Source organism: Salvelinus namaycush, chromosome 16 (assembly GCF_016432855.1).
Source record: "Salvelinus namaycush isolate Seneca chromosome 16, SaNama_1.0, whole genome shotgun sequence".
Lineage (NCBI taxonomy): Eukaryota > Metazoa > Chordata > Actinopteri > Salmoniformes > Salmonidae > Salvelinus > Salvelinus namaycush.
The window spans coordinates 29938169-29952704 of NC_052322.1; the positions used below are offsets into that span (position 1 = coordinate 29938169).

The following is a 14536-nucleotide window of genomic DNA, read 5'->3' on the forward strand; positions in this document are numbered from 1 at the left end:
GTTCAATCTTGGAGTCAACAGACCAGAGAATCTTGTTTCTCATGGTCTGAGAGTCCTTTAGGTGCCTTTTGGCAAACTCCAAGTGGGCTGTCATGTGCCTTTGCATGAGGAGTGGCTTCCGCCTGGCCACTCTACCATAAAGTCCTGATTGGTGGAGTGCTGCACAGGTGGTTGTCCTTCTGGAAGGTTTTTCCATCTCCACAGAGGAACTCTAGAGCTCTGTCAGAGTGACCGTCGGGTTCTTGGTTACCTCCCTGACCAAGGCCCTTCTCCCCCGATTGCTCAGTTTGGCCGGGCTGTCACGATCGTCGTAACGTGAAAGAGAGGAGTGTAACGTCCTGACCAGAGTTCTTATGTGTTTTGCTTGTTTAGTGTTGGTCAGGACGTGAGCTGGGTGGGAATTCTATGTTGTGTGTCTAGTTAGTCTGTTTCTGTGTTCAGCCTAATATGGTTCTCAATCAGAGACAGCTGTCAATCGTTGTCCCTGATTGAGAATCATATATAGGTGGCTTGTTTTGTGTTGGGGATTGTGGGTGGTTGTTTCCTGTCTCTGTGTTTGTATTCTGCACCAGATAGGACTGTTTCGGTTTTGCCACATTTTGTTATTTTGTTCGTTGTAAGTGTTCACTGTTTTTGTTTAATTAAACATGTTGAGCACTGGCTATGCTGCGTGTTGGTCCGATCCCTGTTTCACCCTCTCTTATAGTGAAGAGAGGGAAGGCTGCCGTTACAGAACCACCCACCAATCTCGGACCAAGCAGCGTAGCAACGGGCAGCAGTGGCAGCAGCAGCAGCAGCGGGACCAGGAGAAATGGACATGGGAGGACGAGCTGGACGGAAAAGGACCCTGGGCAGAGCCAGAGGAGTATCGCCGCCCCAAAGCAGAGCTGGAGGCAGCAAAAGCAGAGAGGAGGCGTTTTGAGGAGCTAGCTCGGCAGCAGGAGCCGGATCTGGGTTACACCACTTGGGAGGAAATAGACAGGTGGTCGGTTGACCCAGGGAGAGTGCCGGAGCCCGCCTGGGATTCGATGGAGCAATGTGCAGAGGGATACCGGCGAATGAGGTTAGCACGACGACGCGGTAAGAAGCCCGTGAAGAAACCCCAAAAATTTCTTGGGGGGGGGGGGGGGGGGGGCTAAAGGATAGTGTGGCGAAGTCAGGTAGGAGACCTGCGCCCACTTCCCATGCTTACCGTGGAGAGCGGGAGTACGGGCAGACACCGTGTTATGCGGGAGAGCGCACGGTGTCTCCTGTACGTGTGCATAGCCCGGTGCGGGTTATTTCCACCTCCCCGCACTGGCCGGGCTAGATTGAGCATTGAGCCAAGTGCCATGAAGCCGGCTCTACATATCTGGCCTCCAGTACGTCTCCTCGGGCCAGTGTACATGGCACCAACCTTACGCATGGTGTCCCCGGTTCGCCAACACAGCCCAGTGCGGGTTATTCCACCTCCCCGCACTGGACGGGCTACGGGGAGCATTCAACCAGGTAAGGTTGGGCAGGCTCGGTGCTCAAGGGAGCCAGTACGCCTGCACGGTCCGGTATATGCGGCGCCACCTTCCCGCCCCAGCCCATTTCCTCCAGTTCCAGCACCCCGCACTCGCCTTATGGTGCGTGGCCCCAGCCCAGTACCACCAGTGCCTACACCACGCACCAGGCTTCCAGTGCGTCTCCAGAGGCCTGTTCCTCCTCCACGCACTCTCCCTATGGTGCGTGTCTCCAGCCCAGTACCTCCAGTTCCGGCACCACGCACCAAGCCTCCTGTGCGTCTCCAGAGCCCTGTACGCACTGTTCCTTCTCCCCGCACTCGCCCTGAGGTGCGTGCCCTCAGCCCGGTACCTCCAGTTCCGGTACCACGCACCAGGCCTATAGTGCGCCTCGAGAGTCCAGTGTGCCCTGTTCCTGTTCCCCGCACTAGCCTTGAGGTGCGTGTCTCCAGTCCGGTACCACCAGTTCCGGCACCACGCACCAGGCCTACTGTGCGCCTCAGCAGGTCAGAGTCGGCCGTCTGCCCAACGCCGCCTGCACTGCTCGTCTGCCCAGCGCCGTCTGAGCTGCCTGCCTGCCCAGCACCATCTGAGCCATCCGTCTGCCCAGCGCCATCTGAGCCATCCGTCTGCCCAGCGCCATCTGAGCCATCCGTCTGCCCAGCGCCATCTGAGCCATCCGTCTGCCCAGCGCCATCTGAGCCATCCGTCTGCCCAGCGCCATCTGAGCCATCCGTCTGCCCAGCGCCTTCAGAGCCGCCCGTCTGCCACGAGCCTTCAGAGCCGCCCGTCTGTCCCGAGCCATCAGAGCCGCCCGTCTGTCCCGAGCCATTAGAGCCGTCCGCCAGTCAGGAGCCGCTAGAGCCGTCCGTCAGTCAGGAGCCGCTAGAGCCGTCCGTCAGTCAGGAGCCGCCAGAGCCGCCAGCCAGTCAGGAGCCGCCAGAGCCGCCAGCCAGTCAGGAGCCGCCAGAGCCGCCAGCCAGTCAGGAGCCGCCAGAGCCGCCAGCCAGTCAGGAGCCGCCAGAGCCGCCAGCCAGTCAGGAGCCGCCAGAGCCGCCAGCCAGTCAGGAGCCGCCAGAGCCACCAGCCAGTCAGGGGCTGCCAGAGCCGCCAGCCAGTCAGGGGCTGCCAGAGCCGCCAGCCAGTCAGGAGCTGCCAGAGCCGCCAGCCAGTCAGGAGCTGCCAGAGCCGCCCTCCAGTCATGAGCCGCCCTCCAGTCATGAGCCGCCCTCCAGTCATGAGCTGCCTTCCAGTCATGAGCTGCCTTCCAGTCATGAGCTGCCCTGCAGTCATGAGCTGCCCTACAGTCATGAGCTGTCCTACAGTCATGAGCTGCCCTCCAGTCATGAGCTGCCCTCCAGTCATGAGCTGCCCTCCAGTCATGAGCTGCCCTCCAGTCATGAGCTGCCCTCCAGTCATGAGCTGCCTTCCAGTCATGAGCTGCCTTCCAGTCATGAGCTGCCTTCCAGTCATGAGCTGCCCTACAGTCATGAGCTGCCCTACAGTCATGAGCTGCCCTACAGTCATGAGCTGCCCTACAGTCATGAGCTGCCCTCCAGTCATGAGCTGCCTTCCAGTCATGAGCTGCCCTGCAGTCATGAGCTGCCCTGCAGTCATGAGCTGTCCTACAGTCATGAGCTGCCCTCCAGTCATGAGCTGCCCTCCAGTCATGAGCTGCCCTCCAGTCATGAGCTGCCTTCCAGTCATGAGCTGCCTTCCAGTCATGAGCTGCCTTCCAGTCATGAGCTGCCTTCCAGTCATGAGCTGCCCTACAGTCATGAGCTGCCCTACAGTCATGAGCTGCCACTCAGTCCGGAGCTGCCACTCAGTCCGGAGCTGCCACTCAGTCCGGAGCTGCCACTCAGTCCGGAGCTGCCACTCAGTCCGGAGCTGCCATTTAGTCCGGAGCTGCCATTCAGTCCGGAGCTGCCATTCGTCCTGAGCTGCCTCTCTGTCCGGAGCTGCCCCTCTGTCCTGAGCTACCTCTCTGTCCTGAGCTACCTCTCTGTCCTGAGCTACCTCTCTGTCCTGAGCTACCTCTCTGTCCTGAGCTACCTCTCTGTCCTGAGCTACCTCCTAAATCATGTGGGGGCCTTGGGGAGGATTCTTAGGCCAAGGTCGTGGGCGAGGGTCGCCACTCAAAGGACGCTAAGGAGGGGGACAAAGACAGTGGTGGAGTGGTGTCCTCGTCCACCGCCGGAGCCGCCACCGCGGACAGATGCCCACCCAGACCCTCCCCTTGAGTTTTAGGGGTGCGTTCGGAGTCCGCACCTCAGGGGGGGGGGGGTACTGTAACGTCCTGACCAGAGTTCTTATGTGTTTTGCTTGTTTAGTGTTGGTCAGGACGTGAGCTGGATGGGAATTCTATGTGTGTCTAGTTCGTCTGTTTCTGTGTTCAGCCTAATATGGTTCTCAATCAGAGACAGCTGTCAATCGTTGTCCCTGATTGAGAATCATATATAGGTGGCTTGTTTTGTGTTGGGGATTGTGGGTGGTTGTTTCCTGTCTCTGTGTTTGTATTCTGCACCAGATAGGACTGTTTCGGTTTTGCCACAGTTTGTTATTTTGTTCGTTGTAAGTGTTCACTGTTTTTGTTTAATTAAACATGTTGAGCACTGGCTACGCTGCGTGTTGGTCCGATCCATGTTTCACACTCTCTTATAGTGAAGAGAGGGAAGGCTGCCGTTACAAGGAGGACCAAGGCGCAGCGTGAAATGAACACATATTTAATTAACGAAGACGAAGAACACTTTACAAACTTAAACAAAACAACAAACCGACGAACGTGAAGCTATATAAACAATAAGTGCATACACAGGCAACGTAGACATAGACAATCACCCACAAACTACCTAATGACTATGGTTGCCTAAATATGGCTCCCAATCAGAGACAACGATAGACAGCTGTCTCTAATTGAGAACCAATCTAGGCAACCATAGACATACATACACCTAGACTAAACACTGCCCCCATAAACATACAAAAAACCCTAGACAATACAAAACACATATATCCCCCATGTCACACCCTGACCTAACTAAAATAATAAAGAAAACAAAGATAACTAAGGCCAGGGCGTGACACGGGCGGCCAGCTCTAGGTTATTAACTTCTTCCATTTAATAATGATGGAGGACACTGTGTTCTTGGGCACCTTCAATGTTGCAGAATTTTTTTGGTACCTTTCCCTAGATCTGTGCCTCGACACAACTACGAACAATTCCTTCGGCCTCATGGCTTGGTTTTTCTTTGACTTGCACTGTCAACTATGGGACCTAATATAGACAGGTGTGTGCCTTTCCAAATCATGTCCAATCAATTTCATTTGCCACATTTGTACTCCAAGTTGTAGAAACACCTCAAGGATGATCAATTAAAACAGGATTCACCTGAGCCCAATTTTGAGTCTCATAGCAAAGTCTGAATACTTCTGTGAATAAGGTATTTCTGTTTTTTATGTTCAATACATTTTCAAAAATGTCTTAACCTGTTTTCGCTTTGTCATTATGGGGTATTGTGTGTAGATTGATGAGTAAAACTATTAATTTAATCCATTCTAGAATAAGGCTGTAACGTAACAAAATGTGGAAAAAGTGAAGGGGTCTGAATACTTTCCGAATGCACTGAACCTGCCTTTGACACACATTACACTCATCCAATCCATTCCTTTGTGTGTCTTTCCTTAGGTAGCAGATTACATTCCTCAACTGGCTAAATTCAGCCCTGATCTGTGGGGAGTGTCTCTATGCACCGTGGATGGGCAGAGGTAAGATTACAGCATCATCTGATCTATGTACATAGTCTCTTTTTACAGTATATCACCACTGCCCTCCATCATTACACATAACCCATGTTACTGAAATTAAGAGCTTTGAACAGGCAGTCCACATCTCATCCCCTCATCTTGCCCACCTTGTTTATGCAGAATCCTCCACTGTGTTGTCACATCAGCCCTCACTGTCCCATGATCTCTCCCCTGCTGGTGTGATGCAGGCATTCTGCAGGTGACACCAAGGTTCCATTCTGTCTTCAATCATGTGTGAAGCCACTGGAGTACGCCATCGCTGTGCACGAGATCGGCACTGAGCATGTGCACCGTTACGTGGGCAAAGAGCCTAGCGGACTCAAGTTCAACCAGCTGTCACTGAATGATGAGGGTGAGAGAGATTAACCCTAACCCTATCCCTGTCTGCCTATGGCTAGGCTCACATACCTACTACATGTCTCTGTGTTGACTTCTGTGTAGATGCCCCACACTTGGATGCATCTGAAGAGTACTGAGGAAATAACTTACATTGACCTCTCAAATTATATCTCTGTGGGAAGTAAAGGTGCTTGCAGGGGGGGAGGGGTTGGTTGGATACTGCTCAGGTGTAGGTGCTACATATGTTGATCGTGATGGTTTGGTGCGCTTTCTTACCTTTTTATTGAGTTACATGTTATGCAGGCCACCATAGGAACTACAAACGAGAGGGGGGCGGGGCTCACATTCACTTCCTGGAATGTCAAGGGTTTAAACGAACCAATTAAGAGAGGCAAGGTCCTAGCCCACTTGAAAGCACTCTCGTCTGATATTTTTGCAAGAAACCCATCTGAAAAATAATTCTCATAGCAGACTTAAATGTATGTGGGTGGGGCAAGTGTATCATTCTAACTTATCCGCCAAAACGAGAGGCACAGCGATTCTGGTACGGAAAGGAATTCCCTTTCTACATAAAACCACTATTGCGGATAAAGAGGGTCGTTATGTGATCGTAATAGGAGAGATCCACTCTACTTCTGTAACTCTACTAAATATCTATGGGCCAAACATTGATAACCCCTCTTTTTTCAAAAGAGTCCTTGCCCTGATTCCAGATATCTCCCATACTAACCTGGTCATTGGAGGGGACCTTAACTGTGTGTTAGACCAATATTTGGATAGATCCTCTACCCGGCGAACCCCTACCTCCTATTCAAGTGAATTCTTGAATACCTACATAAACAATTCTAACTTATTTGATATATGGAGGATCACTAACCCTACGGGTAGGGAATACTCCTTTTACTCTCATGTTCACAATGTTTATACTCGAATTGACTACTTTTTGGTTGATGCTAAACTACTCCCTTATACCTGTAATGTGAGGTATCATGATATTATAATCTCGGACCGCAGTCCACTCACCTTCTCCCTGAGATTGGGTGACATCGTACCAAACGAGAGGGTCTGGAGGTTGAATCCTCAGCTCCTCACAGAACCAACATTCTGTGAACATCTTAAAGACCAAATTACATTTTTCTTTGATACCAACGACAACACAGAGACTTCCCCAGCATTATTGTGGGAAACACTGAAGGCTTATTTGAGAGGCTGTATCATCTCCTATCAGACTGCCAGGAGTAGGCAAAACAGGGGGAATTTGGTAGAACTGGAGGGACAAATTCACTTACTGGATAGGGAGAATGCTAGACATCCATCTATGGAGAAACATAAAAAAATTACCTCTTTAAAATTTGAATATAATCAGATTCTCTCAGCTAAAATTTCTAAATCTTTTCTCTATGCCAAGCAAAAATATTTTGAGTTTGGTGACAAACCACACAAATTACTCGCCAGACAACTTCGAAAAAATGTGAGTGACAGAATGATTCACAAAGTTAATTCTGCATCTGGGGAATTACTCTCTTCCCCCAAAGACATCAATGACAGATTCCGTCAGTTTTATGAGACTCTATATACATCTAAAGCGGATCCTAAACCCTTAATTATGCAAAACTTTTTGGAGGACTGTTGTCTTCCTGCCCTGAACCAGGAAGATTCTAACTTCCTGAATAAGGAAATATCTCTTGAAGAAATTCGAGAAACAATTCAATCTCTAAAGAGTGGCAAGACCCCGGGCCCAGATGGATACCCTGGTGAATTCTATAAAACATTCAGCAACATGCTCTCTCCCTTCCTGCACAAATGTTGGTTCAGGCCAAGGAGGATGGAGCTCTCCCATCTACTTTGGATGAAGCATTCATTACAGTTATACATAAGAAGGGTAAAGATCCGGAAGAGGTAGGGTCATACAAACCAATATCCCTCCTTAATACAGACCAAAAGATTTTAGCAAAAACTCTGGCTAACAGGCTTAGCACTTTAATTGGCAAATTGGTCCATTCGGACCAGACCGGCTTTATCCCGAACAGAAACTCATTCTTCAATCTCAGGCGCCTCTTCAACATTATGTATTCTCAGAGGTTACCCAACGTGGACCTTGCCGTTATATCTCTTGACGCCGAAAAGGCTTTTGACCAAGTTGAGTGGTCCTATCTATTCAAGGTCCTACAGAAATGTAATATTGGAGATGGGTTCATAAATTGGATCCAGCTTTTATATAGGAACCCCTGTGCGAGAATACTCACTAACCAATCATTGTCGCCCCGATTTAACCTTTACAGAGGGACAAGGCAGGTTTGTGCGCTGTCGCCTATGCTCTTCGCCCTAATCATTGAACCTCTCGCTCAGGCGATTAGATCTCATGCAGCAATACACGGCTATAATACTAAAGATACTCTAAATAAGATTTCCCTATACGCAGATGATATTCTCCTCTATGTAACAGAACCCCAAGCTAGTATTCCAGCTATTCTTGATGTGATTAATTTGTTTGGTACCTTCTCGGGATACAGAATAAATTGGAACAAGAGTGAATTAATGCCCATACGGTTACAAAACACCTCCTGGCTAGAACATCTTCCAGTTAAGTTATCTTCAGAAAAATTTACCTATCTAGGAATTGTAGTTACCAAACAATACTCCTTACTATTTAAAGAGAATTTCCCCTCTCTGATGCAAAAACTCAAGACAAACATACGGTTTTGGAGAACTCTCCCAATTTCTCTGCTCGGAAGAATTAATGCCATTAAAATGGTCTTCGTCCCACAACTGCTCTACCTATACCAGAACATCCCAGTATTCATACCTAAATCCTTTCATAAACAACTGGACTCAATTATCAATCCTTTCATCTGGGATTATAAAACACACAGGATAGGTAAAAAACACCTCTGCAAATCCAAAATGGAAGGAGGTTTGTCTCTCCCAAATTGTATATTTTATTACTGGGCCACTAACCTCCGCGCTGTTACGCTTTTGCTGGATGAAGCTGGCTTAGTATGGAGCGTGAGGAGTGTCACCCCTTCTCTATTGGTGCTGTGATTTTGTCGCCTGTCAATCTGGAGAGGTCACTTTATCGTAACAATCCTATTATACATAGCACAGTCCGAATCTGGAAGCAAATTAAAATCCACTTTGAGCTTAGACCAATGTCATTCATGCTCCCTGTTGCCAGGAACCCCTCCTTTGCCCCCTCTAACCTTGATAACACCTTTGAGCAATGGGGAGAGTTGGGGATAAGTACCATAGGGGATTTATACACTGCTCAAAAAAATAAAGGGAACACTAAAATAACACATCCTAGATCTGAATGAATGAAATATTCTTATTAAATACTTTTTTCTTTACATAGTTGAATGTGCTGACAACAAAATCACATAAAAATTATCAATGGAAATCAAATTTATCAACCCATGGAGGTCTGGATTTGGTCACACTCAAAATTAAAGTGGAAAACCACACTACAGGCTGATCCAACTTTGATGTAATGTCCTTAAAACAAGTCAAAATGAGGCTCAGTAGTGTGTGTGGCCTCCACGTGCCTGTATGACCTCCCTACAACGCCTGGACATGCTCCTGGTGAGGTGGCGGATGGTCTCCTGAGGGGTCTCCTCCCAGACCTGGACTAAAGCATCCGCCAACTCCTGGACAGTCTGTCGTGCAACGTGACGTTGGTGGATGGAGCGAGACATGATGTCCCAGATGTGCTCAATTGGATTCAGGTCTGGGGAACGGGCGGGCCAGTCCATAGCATCAATGCCTTCCTCTTGCAGGAACTGCTGACACACTCCAGCCACATGAGGTCTAGCATTGTCTTGCATTAGGAGGAACCCAGGGCCAACCGCACCAGCATATGGTCTCACAAGGGGTCTGAGGATCTTATCTCGGTACCTAATGGCAGTCAGGCTACCTCTGGCGAGCACATGGAGGGCTGTGCGGCCCCCCAAAGAAATGCCACCCCACACCATGATTGACCCACCGCCAAACCGGTCATGCTGGAGGATGTTGCAGGCAGCAGAACGTTCTCTACGGCGTCTCCAGACTCTGTCATGTCTGTCACATGTGCTCAGTGTGAACCTGCTTTCATCTGTGAAGAGCACAGGGCGCCAGTGGCGAATTTGCCAATCTTGGTGTTCTCTGGCAAATGCCAAACGTCCTGCACGGTGTTGGGCTGTAAGCACAACCCCCACCTGTGGACGTCGGGCCCTCATACCACCCTCATGGAGTCTGTTTCTGACCGTTTGAGCAGACACATGCACATTTGTGGCCTGCTGGAGGTCATTTTGCAGGGCTCTGGCAGTGCTCCTCCTGCTCCTCCTTGCACAAAGGCGGAGGTAGCGGTCCTGCTGCTGGGTTGTTGCCCTCCTACGGCCTCCTCCACGTCTCCTGATGTACTGGCCTGTCTCCTGGTAGCGCCTCCATGCTCTGGACACTACGCTGACAGACACAGCAAACCTTCTTGCCACAGCTCACATTGATGTGCCATCCTGGATGAGCTGCACTACCTGAGCCACTTGTGTGGGTTGTAGACTCCGTCTCATGCTACCACTAGAGTGAAAGCACCGCCAGCATTCAAAAGTGACCAAAACATCAGCCAGGAAGCATAGGAACTGAGAAGTGGTCTGTGGTCACCACCTGCAGAACCACTCCTTTATTGGGGGTGTCTTGCTAATTGCCTATAATTTCCACCTGTTGTCTATTCCATTTGCACAACAGCATGTGAAATTTATTGTCAATCAGTGTTGCTTCCTAAGTGGACAGTTTGATTTCACAGAAGTGTGATTGACTTGGAGTTACATTGTGTTGTTTAAGTGTTCCCTTTTATTTTTTTGAGCAGTGTATATAGAAGGGACCTTTGCTTCCTTTGAGTTGCTGAGGGAAACTTATAATCTTCCCAGAAGTAACTTTTTCAGATACCTACAAATCAGAGACTATGTTAGAAAACACCCCCCAACATTTGGGAACGCTAAGCCTTCCATGTTTGACGGATGCATAAAAACATCCCCCACCTCAGACAAACTGATATCTCGTCTATATGATGCTTTTCAATCTGTTAGCACACCTTCTACAGATGCCATTAAGGCAAAATGGGAGGAAGAACTAAGGACTGACATTTCGGTGGCAGACTGGGAAGATAGCTTGGAGTATATCCACACCTGCTCCATTAACTCCAGACATCGTCTCATACAATTCAAGGTATTACACAGATTACACTATTCCAAAACCAAACTGCATAGGATATTTCCTGATACATCCCCTATGTGTGATACATGTCAGGCTGCACAGGGTACACTACTCCACTGCTTTGCCCTATGTTCTAGCTTGTATGGTTATTGGTGTGGAATTTTTAGGATCCTCTCTGAAGTTCTGGAGACTTCAATTGACCCAGACCCGCTTCTGATAATCCTGGGAGTGTCTGATTCCCTAAACAGATTAACCAACCCTCAAAAACAACTCATCTCTTACAGTCTCATTTCGGCAAAAAAACTAATCTTGTTGTTTTGGAAAAGGAGGGAAGCGCCCACTACCAAAATATGGCTCAGCGAATTGGCAAACACTGTACACTTAGAAAGAATTAGATATATACTGAACAATAAATTATCAACATTTGATCAAATCTGGCAACCTTTCCTCTCTTACTTGGCCCGTTCGGCGCTGTGAATTTGTACTTTTTAACGCACTCTCAATTGTAATATTTTAATCCACCTTTGGGCAGCATGTGCTGGCACCGCCACCCGAGCAGTCGGGAGGGGAATAAGGGGAAGAGATAAAGGGGGGAAAGAAGTGGGGGAGGGATAAAGGGGGGGGACATCTACCCTCTTTCTTTCTACCTGTCCTAGTTCTGTATGTCTTGTTTTGTAATATTTGTTTTGTACCCAGAACTCTGGGTCTTGTTGTTTCTGTCTGCTCTTTTATGTTTAGATAAGAATTGTATACCTGTCTTTTATACCTATACACCATTCTTGTGTGTGTTCAATAAAAAATATCTGAACGAAAATTATATCTCTGACCCTATCTCCTGATCTAAGCTAACTCAATCGTAGGATAGTAAATAGTTAATTACACTGGAAGCAAATAATTACACATTTCAGTGAACAATTGTGTAAAGAGAAGACAACCAACCTCTCTGCAACTACAGCCCACTGGAAACAGATGTCAGTTCAACGTCTAGTTTTGATTGAAATTTGGTTTTTGTCAACTAACGTGAATTCAACATGAAATCAACAAAAAACTTCCCCATGAGATTGGATTTAGGTTAAAAGTTGTGTTACATTTTTTTGTAAATGCTCTTACATTGACTTTTTGCAAATCCAATAATTTCCCCACATTGATTCAGCATCATCACAATTATTTTTTTGGGCTGCAATGACGTGGATACCACATTGATTCAACTAGTCTTTGCCCAGTGGGAGGTGATTGAGAAACAGGGAAAGTACCAATCGACTTGATCAATGATTACAATATGCTGTAGGTCTTGACTGGTGAGATACAGTCGATAGAGCAGGAACAAGCAAGAACAGGACATCTGATCATTAACCAGTCAAGACATCTTATCTGCAGGTTCCCTCTAAGCTGGCTAAGGCTGGCTAGGTGTCATTACACATGTTCACCTCTGGCACGCACATACGTGTTCACTTTATAAAGCGGCCATATCTTTAGGTTATATGGTGGTGGAGTGCACGACAGTGATAACATTGTCCTCTCTCTCGTTGGACAGATAAACCACACAACCCTATGGTGAACGCGGGGGCTATCGTCATCAGTTCTCTGCTCAAGGTAAGGGGATTCCTGGGTGATGTTATAATCTCCTATAACCTTTCATGAGGTTTTAGAATGAGAGCATAGATAAAATCTTTGCTAGCTAATTTAAATAATATCAGGAGTACATTACATGCACACAGATTAAGCATTGCACATGAGTGCAAACTGTTGTACACCAAATCCACTCCAACATCAAATATACAGGAAATCAGGAAATCTGTCGTAACTAGTACAGCCAAGTGTCACAATCAGACCACCCTCAATCATTGACCAATTCACCCTATGGCCCAATACAGTGTGGACAGAGGTCAGTAAACTATCTCCAGCTGATGTGTGTATGTGTTAGCCAGGCCAATGAGACAGTTGGGAAGAAAAGGCGTGTTTGTCTGTGGGTGAGAGACTGTATGTGTGCTTGGGTGGGTGGGTGTGTGTTTATGTCTGACAATCATAAGTATTATAATGTATGTCTTTGACAACTTTAAGTACAGGAAGAGAGAACAGATTGAGATGGATGAGTCATTTCATTGGCTAATAGTCTATAGCACATACTGCACTGGGCAAGTTGAGGGAAGGACTTGTACTCTTCCAATTAAGTGTAGCACTCCTAGCACGTTTTATTTGGAGTTTATGCAATTCATTCATAAATATTGCGCAAAGTTCACTTGATCTTTCAGAGAGCGCAGAACTCTCTGAAGTTATGAGTGGAAAGACGTGTCATCACTCAGGAGCACTTCATCAGAGTATCACTGACCAATAAGCCCAGCCCAACCACATTTGAAGAAACCTATTCATTGAGGACCACTCAACGGGGAAGTACCATTCCCTGCCCGTTTTGGTGACTTTACGACTTCCTGGTGATATTTCACTGGACCCTGAAACTTAAGCAGGGCAATAATCTGCCCCCGAGCTGCTAGCCCATGTTATACACATCACATCACGCAGACAGACAGACAGACAGACAGACGGATACCGCAACTAATCTTACCCTGCACACCCACCCAGAATCTGTCTGACTCACCAGTACACTGTACCGTTGGTGCCAAAATACACAAACACTGCCACCTAGGGACAGAACAGCTCTCTGCATAGTGTCAATACAGAATTACTACAGCACAAGAACACTGTACTAAAGGGATTTCCTTCTTCTTCTTTTTTACAGCCTAACTCGAATAAGGCAGAGGTTTGATTATGTGAGTATCCTTTAAGGTTTCAGACTTCTGACGTGTCTACAATTGCTTCTTATTAGTAAAAATGTAATGGAAAAACTGACATCTTTTATCGTAGGTAACGGAATACTTGAAGAAGATGGCTGGCACAGAGTATGTGGGCTTCAGCAACGCTACGTGAGTGTCAAATTGAACATTATAGTATGAAAATATAATTATTCAACATTTCAGACCATACAGTAAGTGTAATTTGTGGTGTGATAAACAGCTTTGAATTCAGTGGGCTCCAAAATTACTGGCATCCCTGACTGGCAATGCACAAACAATACTTAAAAAAATATAAACAATATAATTATAGAGAGAAACTCAAAATACCAACATCAATGGAACCAACCAAAATCATACAATAATTGAATACAAAATACATTTCACCAAAATAATTATTGGCACTCTTCATTTAGTACTTAGTGCAACCACCTCTGGCAAGGATAACAGCATGGAGTCTTTTCCTGTAATGTTTGACAAGGTTAAGGAACACATTTGGAAGGATTTTGGACCATATGCAGATCCTTTCAAGTTCCTTCACATTCTTGGGTTTGCGCTTATCAACTGCCCTCTTCAACTCAGCTGACAGGTGTACGATTGGATTGAGGTCCGGTGACTGAGATGGCCATGGCAGAACATTGATTTTGTTGTCACAGAACCACTTCTGTGTGGATCTTGAGGTATGTTTTGGGTCATTGTCTTGTTGGAAAGTCCACATACGGCCAAGTCCCAGCCAGGCAGAGGCAACCAGATTGTCAGCCAAAATTGCCTGATACTTGGTGGAATTCATTATGCCATCAATCTTAACCAGTGCCCCTGGACCTCTGGAATTAAAACAGCCACAATACATAATTGACCCATCACCATATTTCACCGTGGGTATGAGGTGCCTCTCCTTGCATGCATCTCACTTTCGACGCCAAACATGCC

At 47.3% G+C, this 14536-nt stretch overlaps 1 protein-coding gene across 1 annotated transcript in view; it reads left to right on the plus strand.

Moving 5' to 3' along the window:
• LOC120061297 (glutaminase kidney isoform, mitochondrial-like) overlaps positions 1 to 14536 on the plus strand; it is a 37178-nt gene that overhangs the window by 16008 nt on the left and 6634 nt on the right. The window contains exons 5-9 of the mRNA XM_039011006.1: positions 5176 to 5255; positions 5483 to 5646; positions 12352 to 12431; positions 13574 to 13585; positions 13680 to 13738. Of these exons, the coding sequence (XP_038866934.1) occupies positions 5176 to 5255; positions 5483 to 5646; positions 12352 to 12431; positions 13574 to 13585; positions 13680 to 13738 (395 nt within the window). The remainder of the gene's footprint in view (positions 1 to 5175; positions 5256 to 5482; positions 5647 to 12351; positions 12432 to 13573; positions 13586 to 13679; positions 13739 to 14536) is intronic.